The sequence below is a fragment of the Procambarus clarkii genome, chromosome 69, assembly GCF_040958095.1.
Source record: "Procambarus clarkii isolate CNS0578487 chromosome 69, FALCON_Pclarkii_2.0, whole genome shotgun sequence".
In the NCBI taxonomy this organism is placed as follows: domain Eukaryota; kingdom Metazoa; phylum Arthropoda; class Malacostraca; order Decapoda; family Cambaridae; genus Procambarus; species Procambarus clarkii.
In genome coordinates, this window is record NC_091218.1 from 11431903 (window position 1) to 11443880 (window position 11978).

Sequence of the window (11978 nt, forward strand, 5' to 3'; positions counted from 1 at the left end):
TGTGTCTGTGTGTGTGTGTGTGTGTGTGTGTGTGTGTGTGTGTGTGTGTGTGTGTGTGTGTGTGTGTGTGTGTGTGTGTGTCTGTCTGTGTGTGTGTGTGTGTGTGTGTGTGTGTGTGTGTCTGTGTGTGTGTGTGTGTGTGTGTGTGTGTGTGTGTGTGTGTGTGTGTGTGTGTGTGTGTGTGTGTGTGTGTGTGTGTGTGTGTGTGTGTGTGTGTGTGTGTGTGTGTGTGTGTGTGTGTGTGTGTGTGTGTGTGTGTGTCCTGTATACTCACACCCATGGACCTCCCCCAGGGGCTGTGCTTGTGTCTTGAAGGTGTGTGCGCGTGTGTAGGAGAGTTACCTTGTTACACTAGTGTTGGCTAGGTAGAATAGTGTAGGAGTTAGATTTGACCAAACCACACACTAGAAAGTGAAGGTCATTCACAATCGACTTGAGAATGGCCCAGGACGGACCGAAACGTCGTCGTCCCTTCACTTTCTAATGTGTGGTCTGGTCAACATATTTCAGCCACGTTATTGTGACTCCTCGTATGCAATTAGATTATTGTTATAACTTGAGGTTATCTTGAGACGATTTCGGAGCTTAGCGTCCCCGTGGCCCGGTCCTCGACAAGGCCTCCTTTTTTGTTACACATCCCCTAGGAAGCAGCCCAAAGCAGCTGTCTAACTCCCAGGTACCTATTTACAGCTAGGTGAACAGATGTATAAGGGTGAAAGAAACTCTGGTCATTTGTTTCCCACCTCCGTTGGTGATCGAACCTTAGGACTACATATCCGGAGCGCTGTCCACTCAGCTGTCAGGCCCATCAGGAAGATAAATTTTCATTTATATACATATACATATTTTTTGTCTCTGTTTATTAAAAAATATACAATATTAAGGCTATATATATATATATATATATATATATATATATATATATATATATATATATATATATATATATATATATATATATATATATGGCCTTAATTTATAAAATTGGCCTTAATTTAAAAAAAAAAATATTTATAAATTTATATATAATTTAATTATAAATTTATATTTATAAATATATATATATATATATATATATATATATATATATATATATATATATATATATATATATATATATATATATATATATATATATAAAGGGGGGTGGTAGGAGAAGCGAACACTCTTTCGTATTCAGAGTTAAATGGCAAGTTTTTCCCTGAATGCTCTGTGTTCCCTTCTCTGAGGCTGTGGGTCCCTATAATTGCACCAGTGTTGGTACCCCCCTATATATATATATATATATATATATATATATATATATATATATATATATATATATATATATATATATATATATATATATATATATATATATATATATATATATATATATAATATGTTTCACATCATCACACAAGAGGCTTCATCCCAAATGATATACTAGAATCAGTCTATCAAGATAGCATACCTAGGCAGATATGATAGTAGTGTTAAAGAACCTGGAATATTCCCAGAGCATGAGAGTGGGAGTATAGTGAGACGTCTCTGGCGATGGTGACACTATATCTGCTTTTAAATATTCACTGCAACCATTTTTGTACTGCCACGTCCAACCTGACTTTAAAGGCTACCTGTTGTCACATAAGGGTCCAGGACGGACAGAAACGTCGTCACATAAGGGTCCAGGACGGACAGAAACGTCGTCACATAAGGGTCCAGGACGGACAGAAACGTCGTCACATAAGGGTCTAGGACGGACAGAAACGTCGTCACATAAGGGTCCTGGACGGACAGAAACGTCGTCACATAAGGGTCCAGGACGGACAGAAACGTCGTCACATAAGGGTCTAGGACGGACAAAACCTCGTCACATAAGGGTCCAGGACGGACAGAAACGTCGTCACATAAGGGTCCAGGACGGACAGAAACGTCGTCACATAAGGGTCCTGGACGGACAGAAACGTCGTCACATAAGGGTCCAGGACGGACAGAAACGTCGTCACATAAGGGTCCAGGACGGACAGAAACGTCGTCACATAAGGGTCTAGGACGGACAAAACCTCGTCACATAAGGGTCCAGGACGGACAGAAACGTCGTCACATAAGGGTCCAGGACGGACAGAAACGTCGTCACATAAGGGTCCAGGACGGACAGAAACGTCGTCACATTAGGGTCCAGGACGGACAGAAACGTCGTCACATAAGGGTCCAGGACGGACAGAAACGTCGTCACATAAGGGTCCAGGACGGACAGAAACGTCGTCACATAAGGGTCCAGGACGGACAGAAACGTCGTCACATAAGGGTCCAGGACGGACAGAAACGTCGTCACATAAGGGTCCAGGACGGACAGAAACGTCGTCACATAAGGGTCCAGGACGGACAGAAACGTCGTCACATAAGGGTCTAGGACGGACAGAAACGTCGTCACATAAGGGTCCTGGACGGACAGAAACGTCGTCACATAAGGGTCCAGGACGGACAGAAACGTCGTCACATAAGGGTCCAGGACGGACAGAAACGTCGTCACATAAGGGTCTAGGACGGACAAAACCTCGTCACATAAGGGTCCAGGACGGACAGAAACGTCGTCACATAAGGGTCCAGGACGGACAGAAACGTCGTCACATAAGGGTCCTGGACGGACAGAAACGTCGTCACATAAGGGTCCAGGACGGACAGAAACGTCGTCACATAAGGGTCCAGGACGGACAGAAACGTCGTCACATAAGGGTCTAGGACGGACAAAACCTCGTCACATAAGGGTCCAGGACGGACAGAAACGTCGTCACATAAGGGTCCAGGACGGACAGAAACGTCGTCACATAAGGGTCCAGGACGGACAGAAACGTCGTCACATTAGGGTCCAGGACGGACAGAAACGTCGTCACATAAGGGTCCAGGACGGACAGAAACGTCGTCACATAAGGGTCCAGGACGGACAGAAACGTCGTCACATAAGGGTCCAGGACGGACAGAAACGTCGTCACATAAGGGTCCAGGACGGACAGAAACGTCGTCACATAAGGGTCTAGGACGGACAGAAACGTCGTCACATAAAGGTCTAGGACGGACAGAAACGTCGTCACATAAGGGTCCAGGACGGACAGAAACGTCGTCACATTAGGGTCCAGGACGAACAGAAACGTCGTCACATAAGGGTCCAGGACGGACAGAAACGTCGTCACATAAGGGTCCTGGATGGACAGAAACGTCGTCACATAAGGGTCCAGGACGGACAGAAACGTCGTCACATAAGGGTCTAGGACGGACAGAAACGTCGTCACATAAGGGTCCAGGACGGACAGAAACGTCGTCACATTAGGGTCCAGGACGGACAGAAACGTCGTCACATTAGGGTCCAGGACGGACAGAAACGTCGTCACATAAGGGTCCTGGATGGACAGAAACGTCGTCACATAAGGGTCCAGGACGGACAGAAACGTCGTCACATTAGGGTCCAGGACGGACAGAAACGTCGTCACATAAGGGTCCAGGACGGACAGAAACGTTGTCACATAAGGGTCCTGGATGAACAGAAACGTCGTCACATAAGGGTCCAGGACGGACAGAAACGTCGTCACATAAGGGTCTAGGATGGACAGAAACGTCGTCACATAAGGGTCCAGGACGGACAGAAACGTCGTCACATTAGGGTCCAGGACGGACAGAAACGTCGTCACATAAGGGTCCAGGACGGACAGAAACGTCATCACATAAGGGTCTAGGACGGACAGAAACGTCGTCACATAAGTGTCCAGGACGGACAGAAACGTCGTCACATAAGGGTCCAGGACGGACAGAAACGTCGTTACATAAGGGTCCAGGACGGACAGAAACGTCGTCACATAAGGGTCCAGGACGGACAGAAACGTCGTCACATAAGGGTCCAGGACGGACAGAAACGTCGTCACATTAGGGTCCTGGACGGACAGAAACGTCGTCACATAAGGGTCCAGGACGGACAAAAACGTCGTCACATAAGTGTCCAGGACGGACAGAAACGTCGTCACATAAGGGTCCAGGACGGACAGAAACGTCGTCACATAAGGGTCCAGGACGGACAGAAACGTCGTCACATAAGGGTCCAGGACGGACAGAAACGTCGTCACATAAGGGTCCAGGACGGACAGAAACGTCGTCACATAAGGGTCCAGGACGGACAGAAACGTCGTCACATAAGGGTCCAGGACGGACAGAAACGTCGTCACATAAGGGTCCTGGACGGACAGAAACGTCGTCACATGGAAGACTGAGACTGTAAGACTGTAAGACTGTGAGACTGTACGACTTTCAGACTGTCAGACAATGGGTCTGATAAATTTGATTTAAATTGATTTAATTCATTTATTAAGACCTCAGAGCCGACTGTGATCAGTTATTGAGACCAGACGCTTCCTAGATCAGTCCAAGAGTAGACCTGTCGATACGATTGGGCAGTATCAAGGGGGGACAGGAAGCCAAGAAGTCTCCCTTAGGCCTTAGGCCAACAACTGATCATCCACAAAATGCACCCCACAACAGTGTCCTAACCCCCGTCTACTTTACCGCTAGGTGAACAGAGGCATCAGGTGTTAACTAAGAACATGGGGAGGCCAATTAGACCGTTCTCACCTCTAAATGGGAGCAAAGATGAGAATTGAAGCGTCTTTCTTACAGAGTTACTGAGAAATTTATGTTCTCACTGCAAAATATTTATTCTGTCTGCAAAATCTATACACGCATTTCAAAATCTATACACCCGTGGCAAAATCTATACACCCATAACAAAATCTATACACCCGTGGCAAAATCTATACACCCATAACAAAATCTATACACCCATAACAAAATCTATACACCCATAACAAAATCTATACACCCATAACAAAATATATACACCCGTAACAAAATTTATACACCCATAACAAAATCTATACACCCGTAGGAAAACCTTTACAATGACTGCAAAAGGAATCTGCTCTCAGCCAAGCTATAAAACTCACCCCTAAGGTCTGCATGCTGAGAGCTACGACAACTCCCACATATTTATAAAGAGTGAATGTGTTCTTATAGACAACGTGTTCCTGATGCGAGTCAGTCCGAACATCCCTCCCTCCAGTAAATAGGTACCTGGGAGTTAGTCAGCTGTCACGGGCTGCTTCCTGGGGGTGGAGGCCTGGTCGAGGACCGGGCCGCGGGGACACTAAAAAGCCCCGAAATCATCTCAAGATAACCTCAAGATAACCTCCACATGAGAAGAAAAACAAACTGTTTAAGGGGTATGTATTAAGTTTTCATAATAGTGTATATTATGAGCACAGAAATAGTTCCCTAGTTAGTGTGGTGTAGTTGGGAAGGAAACTTTCTTATGAGGGTCTCCGGTTACTTTAACGAAGATGGTGTGGTTGGACGTAATCTTTCTCAACATGTGGTTGGTCGTGATGTTTCTCACCTTGAAGTTGGACGTGATCTTTCTCTCCTTGTGGTTGGACGTAATCTTTCTCAACTTGTGGTTGGACGTAATCTTTCTCAACTTGTGGTTGGACGTAATCTTTCTCAACTTGTGGTTGGACGTAATTCTTTCTCTCCTTGTGGTTGGACGTAATCTTTCTCAACTTGTGGTTGGACGTAATCTTTCTCAACTTGTGGTTGGACGTAATTCTTTCTCTCCTTGTGGTTGGACGTAATCTTTCTCAACTTGTGGTTGGACGTAATCTTTCTCTCCTTGTGGTTGGACGTAATCTTTCTCTCCTAGTGGTTGGACGTAATCTTTCTCTCCTTGTGGTTGGACGTAATCTTTCTCAACTTGTGGTTGGACGTAATTCTTTCTCTCCTTGTGGTTGGACGTAATCTTTCTCACCTTGTGGTTGGACGTAATCTACTTGATAAAGTAACTTACACAAAATTATAATCTACTTGCGCATGAGTAGATGGTAGGTGTGAACAACTTGTACATGAGTAGATGGTAGTTAGGTGTGAACTACTTGAGCATGAATAGATGGTAGTTAGGTGTGAACTACTTGAGCATGAATAGATGGTAGTTAGGTGTGAACTACTTGAACATGAGTAGATGGTAGTTAGGTGTGAACTACTTGTGCATGAGTTGACGGTAGTTAGGTATGAAGCCAGGCAATACAAGTCAGGGGTGAGACATTATCTTGCCTCCAACAGATATATTGTAGCCATTATGTATCTGGTGTACTCACCTAGTTGTGCTTGCGGGGGTTTGAGCTCTGCTCTTTCGGCCCGCCTCTCAACTGTCAATCAACTGTTACTAATTACTAACTAATTTTTTTTTTCACACACACACACACCTCGAGAAAGCAGCCCGTAACAGCTGTCTAACTCCCAGGTACCTATTTACTGCTAGGTAACAGTGATATCAGGGTGAAAGAAACTCTGCCCATTATGTTTCTGCTGCCATCAGCGAGGATCGAACTTGGACCGTAGGATTACGAGACCAGAGCGTTGTCCTCTCAGCTATTAGCCCCCCCCCCTGAGTGTGTGTTTGTGTGTGTGTGTGTGCGTGTGTGTGTGTGTGTGTGTGTGTATTCACCTAGTTGTGCTTGCGGGGGTTGAGCTCTGCTCCTTCGGCCCGCCTCTCAGCTGTCAGTCAACTGTTATTAACTACTAACTAATTTAGCCCACACCAAAAGGATATCATCAGCGGCATATGCTAGATTAGCCAACATAAGAACTGCCTTTAGAAACTTGTGTAAGGACGTTTCCGTACTTGTTGGGCCGGAAGGAATCTCACCATGGGTATTGAAAGAGTGTGCAGAGGCACTTTGCTTGCCACTCTCCATAGTGTATAGTAGGTCACTGGAGACGGGAGACCTACCAGAAATATGGAAGACGGCGAATGTGGTCCCAATATACAAAAAGGGCGACAGACAAGAGGCACTGAACTACAGGCCAGTGTCCTTGACTTGTATACCATGCAAGGTGATGGAGAAGATCGTGAGAAAAAACCTGGTAACACATCTGGAGAGAAGGGACTTCGTGACAACCCATCAACATGGGTTCAGGGATCAATCGAGCTATTAGCTCTTGGACCCTGCCTTTCTATCTAATATAATTTATTTTATTTTATTATGTCTACATATATATTTCTCTTTAACACATGCACACATACATATACACACTGTTTGTGATATATGTAAATGATCTCCCAGAGGGTATAGACTCGTTTCTCTCAATGTTTGCTGATTATGCAAAAGTTATAAGGAGGATTGAAACAGAGGAGGATAGTAGGCTACAAGATGACCTAGACAGACTGAGGGAATGGTCCAAAAATGGCTACTAAATTTCAACCCGAGTAAATGCAAAGTAATTAAACTATGCGGTGGAAACAGGAGGCCAGGCACAGGATACAGAATATAAGATGAAGTACTTAATGAAACGAACAGAGAGAAAGATCTAGGAGTTGATATCACACCAAATCTGTCTCCTGAAGCCCACATAAAAAGAATAACGTCTGCGGCATATGCGAGGCTGGCTAACATCAGAACTGCGTTCAGGAACCTGTGTAAGGAATCATTCAGAATCTTGTACACCACATATGTAAGACCAATCCTGGCGTATGCGGCCCCAGCATGGAGCCCGTACCTTGTCAAGCACAAGACGAAGCTGGAAAAAGTTCAGAGGTATGCCACTAGACTAGTCCCAGAACTAAGAGGCATGAGTTACGAGGAATGGCTGCGGGAAATGAACCTTACGACATTGGAAGACAGAAGAGTAAGGGGAGACATGATCACTACCTACAAAATCTTCAGGAGAATCGACAGGGTAGACAGGGTTAAACTATTCAACACTTGCGGGACGCGAACAAAGGTACACAGGTGGAAACTGAGTACTCACATGAGCCACAGAGACGTTAGAAAGAACTTTTTCAGTGTCAGAGTAGTTAACAGGTGGAATGCATTAGGCAGTGATGTGGTGGAGGATGACTCCATACACAGTTTCAAATGTAGATATGATAGAGCCCAGTAGGCTCAGGAACCTGTACACCAGTTGATTGACGGTTGAGAGGCGGGACCCAAAGAGCCAGAGCTCAACCCCCCGCAAGCACAAATAGGTGAGTACACACCCACACACACACACACACACACACACACACACACACACACACACACACACACACACACACACACACACACACACACACACACACACACACACACACATACACACACCAGGAAGCAGCCCGTAACAGCTGTCTAACTCCCAGGTACCTATTTACTACTAGGTGAACGCAGGCTTCAGGTGAAAGAAACTGTGACCATTTGTTCCTACCTCGACTGGGAATCGATCCCGGGCCCCTTAGGACTAGGGGCCCCACAACCATACAACCACTGATGGGAAATATCTATGAGACAATAACCAATAGTAAAGATGCTCCAGTGTTAAATATATATATATATATATATATATATATATATATATATATATATATATATATATAATGTTATTTAGTATCCTTATTAATAATTCCCTTCCTACATCAGCCTGTGAGTTTGGTCTATTACATAAAAAATGTCAGAAATCGGTAGCATATCCAATCATATTTCACTCCCCCCACACCCCCCCCTACCCCCCTACACCCCCCACACCCCCCCCTACCCCCCCACACTCCCCCTACCCCCCTACACCCCCCCCTTCACCCCCTCTGTGCCATCTCCGAGGCAGACAATTTCCCTAAAAGCACCATTACCCGATGCCCAAGTCTGATGGGCGCTAAATGCTGGGGAAAACGATGAACAGAAGATCGAGACATGAGCGATAACATGTGGGAGAGGTGATTGACGGCCGGGTGATGCGTGTTCGTGATTCATCTCCTTGTTCGTAATCAACCACCCGTTTGTAATCAACCACCGCTCTCTAATCAACCACCGCTTTGTAATCAACCACCGCCTTGTAATCAACCACCGCCTTGTAATCAACCACCGCCTTGTAATCAACCACCGCTTTGTAATCAACCACCGCTTTGTAATCAACCACCCGTTTGTAATCAACCACCGCTTTGTAATCAACCACCGCTTTGTAATCAACCACCGCTTTGTAATCAACCACCGCTCTCTAATCAACCACCGCTTTGTAATCAACCACCGCTTTGTAATCAACCACCCGTTTGTAATCAACCACCGCTTTGTAATCAACCACCGCTTTGTAATCAACCACCGCTCTCTAATCAACCACCGCTTTGTAATCAACCACCGCTCTCTAATCAACCACCGCCTTGTAATCAACCACCGCTTTGTAATCAACCACCCGTTTGTAATCAACCACCGCTTTGTAATCAACCACCGCTTTGTAATCAACCACCGCTCTCTAATCAACCACCGCTTTGTAATCAACCACCGCTTTGTAATCAACCACCGCTCTCTAATCAACCACCGCTTTGTAATCAACCACCGCTCTCTAATCAACCACCGCTTTGTAATCAACCACCACTTTGTAATCAACCACCGCTTTGTAATTCAACGTTTTGTGCTTGTTATTGATCGTTTCGTGCCTGTTATTGACCGTTTTTTAATTGTTATTGACCGTTTTTTAATTGTTATTGACCGTTTTTTAATTGTTATTGACCGTTTTGTACTTGTTATTGACCGTTTTGCTGTTGATTCCCGATTGTTGCTTATATTCACTGTATATTTGTAAATCCCCCGTTTGATTGTGAGTCATCAGCTGTGATTGTGAGTCCTCAGCTGTGATTGTGAGCTCTCAGCTGTGATTGTGAGTCATCAGCTGTGATTGTGAGTCATCAGGTGTGATTGTGAGTCATCAGGTGTGATTGTGAGTCATCAGCTATGATTGTGAGTCATCAGGTGTGATTGTGAGTCCTCAGCTGTGATTGTGAGTCATCAGCTGTGATTGTGAGTCCTCAGCTGTGATTGTGAGTCATCAGCTATGATTGTGAGTCATCAGGTGTGATTGTGAGTCATCAGGTGTGATAGTGAGTTATCACCTGTGATTGTGAGTCCTCAACTGTGATTGTGAGTCATCAGCTGTGATTGTGAGTCCTCAACTGTGATTGTGAGTCATCAGCTGTGATTGTGTGTCATCAGCTGTGATTGTGAGTCACCAGCTGTGATTGTGAGTCATCAGCTGTGATTGTGAGTCATCAGCTGTGATTGTGAGTCATCAGCTGTGATTGTGAGTCATCAGGTGTGATTGTGAGTCATCAGGTGTGATTGTGAGTCATCAGCTGTGATTGTGAGTCATCAGGTGTGATTGTGAGTCATCAGGTGTGACTGTGAGTCATCAACTGTGATTGTGAGTCATCAGCTGTGATTGTGTGTCATCAGCTGTGATTGTGAGTCATCAGCTGTGATTGTGAGTCATCAGGTGTGATTGTGAGTCATCAGCTGTGATTGTGAGTCATCAGCTGTGATTGTGAGTCATCAGGTGTGATTGTACTCACCGTTTGTTGAGTCCTGCTGTGATGCTGCGGCTGGTATCATCAGCGAGCAGATGAAGAGTAGTGAGAGCATCATCATCATCTTCACACACTGTTCACATCTATTCATCAATATCATCTTGAACAAAAACTGTTCTCCAATTTGTTCAGTTCTTTGAAAATATCGATAATATTGAACACACGAATTCACTTTATTGACACTATTGGTTTCTTTCTGTATTTTTACTAATTTTGTTGTATATTAATGGTGTATATATGCTGTATTATATGAGTATTGGTCGTTATATACGACTTTATATACGAATTGTTCATACCTGAACAACTCCAAAGGAAAAATCATATATACTTTTTGGTACAATTTATATGGTAACTTTCAGAAATCGATTTCAGAGGATGTATCTATAAATATATATGTGTGTATATATGTGAATATATATACGTTTGTTTCACGACCTGGAGTGAACACTGGTTTGTTGTATACATGGTAATGACCTCATGATTGGTTCGAAGGTGGTTTAAGTGGTCTTTAGAGCAGCGCTAAGTGGCCTGGTGTTTCTGCTCACTAACCATCACTATAATGGCTCGCGGAAGAGAGGCGTCGCGAACGAGAGTGTGAGAGTGAGAGAGAGAGAGAGAGAGGGGGGGTAGGGTGGGAGGGTCAGCGAGAACCTCACGTCACCGTCCTCCTCCGACGGTGGTCGGAGGTGTACTGAGCCCGGGAACTCTCCATACCTTCCCCCTCACCCTGGCCCCAGGGCCCCTCCCTCACCCTGGCCCCCTCCCTCACCCTGGCCCCCTCCCTCACCCTGGCGCCAGGGGCCCCCTCCCTCACCCTGGCCCCAGGACCCCCTCCCTCACCCTAGTCCCAGAGCCCCTCCCTCACTCTGGCCCCAGGGCCCCCCTCCCTCACCCTGGCCACAGGGCCCCCTCCCTCACCCTGGCCCCAGGGCCCCCTCCCTCACCCTGGCCCCAGGGCCCCTCCCTCACCCTGGCCCCAGGGCCCCCTCCCTCACCCTGGCCCCAGGGCCCCCTCCCTCACCCTGGCCCCAGGGCCCCCTCCCTCACCCTAATCCCAGGGGCCCCCTCCCTCACCCTAGTCCCAGGGCCCCCTCCCTTACCCTGGCTCCAGGGCCCCCTCCCTCACCCTAGTCCCAGGGCCCCCTCCCTCACCCTGGCCCCAGGGGGCCCCCTCCCTCACTCTGGCACCAGGGACCCCTCTCTCATCCTGGCCCCAGGGGGCCCCCTCCCTCACCCTGGCCCAAGGGCCCCCTCCCTCACTCTGGCCCCAGGGGCCCCCTCCCTCACCCTGGCCCCAGGGGGCCCCCTCCCTCACCCTGGCCCGAGGGGCCCCCTCCTCACCCTGGCCCCAGGGGCCCCCTCCCTCACCCTAGCCCCATGGGTCCCCTCCCTCACCCTAGCCCCAGGGGTCCCCTCCCTCACCCTGGTCCCAGGGCCCCTCCCTCACCCTGGCCCCAGGGCCCCTCCCTCACCCTGGCCCCAGGGCCCCTCCCTTACCCTGGCCCCAGGGCCCCTCCCTCACCCTGGCCCCAGGGCCCCTCCCTCACTCTGGCCCCAGGGCCCCTCCCTCACC

General features: G+C 47.1%; 1 protein-coding gene across 1 annotated transcript in view; it reads right to left on the reverse strand.

Annotated features, from left to right (window-relative positions):
* The window catches only part of LOC123751813 (nephrin), a 222638-nt gene extending 211634 nt beyond the window's left edge, over positions 1 to 11004 (reverse strand). Inside the window, exon 1 of the mRNA XM_069311033.1 lies at positions 10391 to 11004. Coding sequence (XP_069167134.1) covers positions 10391 to 10505 — 115 coding nt within the window. The 5' untranslated portion in view covers positions 10506 to 11004. The remainder of the gene's footprint in view (positions 1 to 10390) is intronic.
* Between the last annotated feature and the right edge of the window lie 974 nt (positions 11005 to 11978).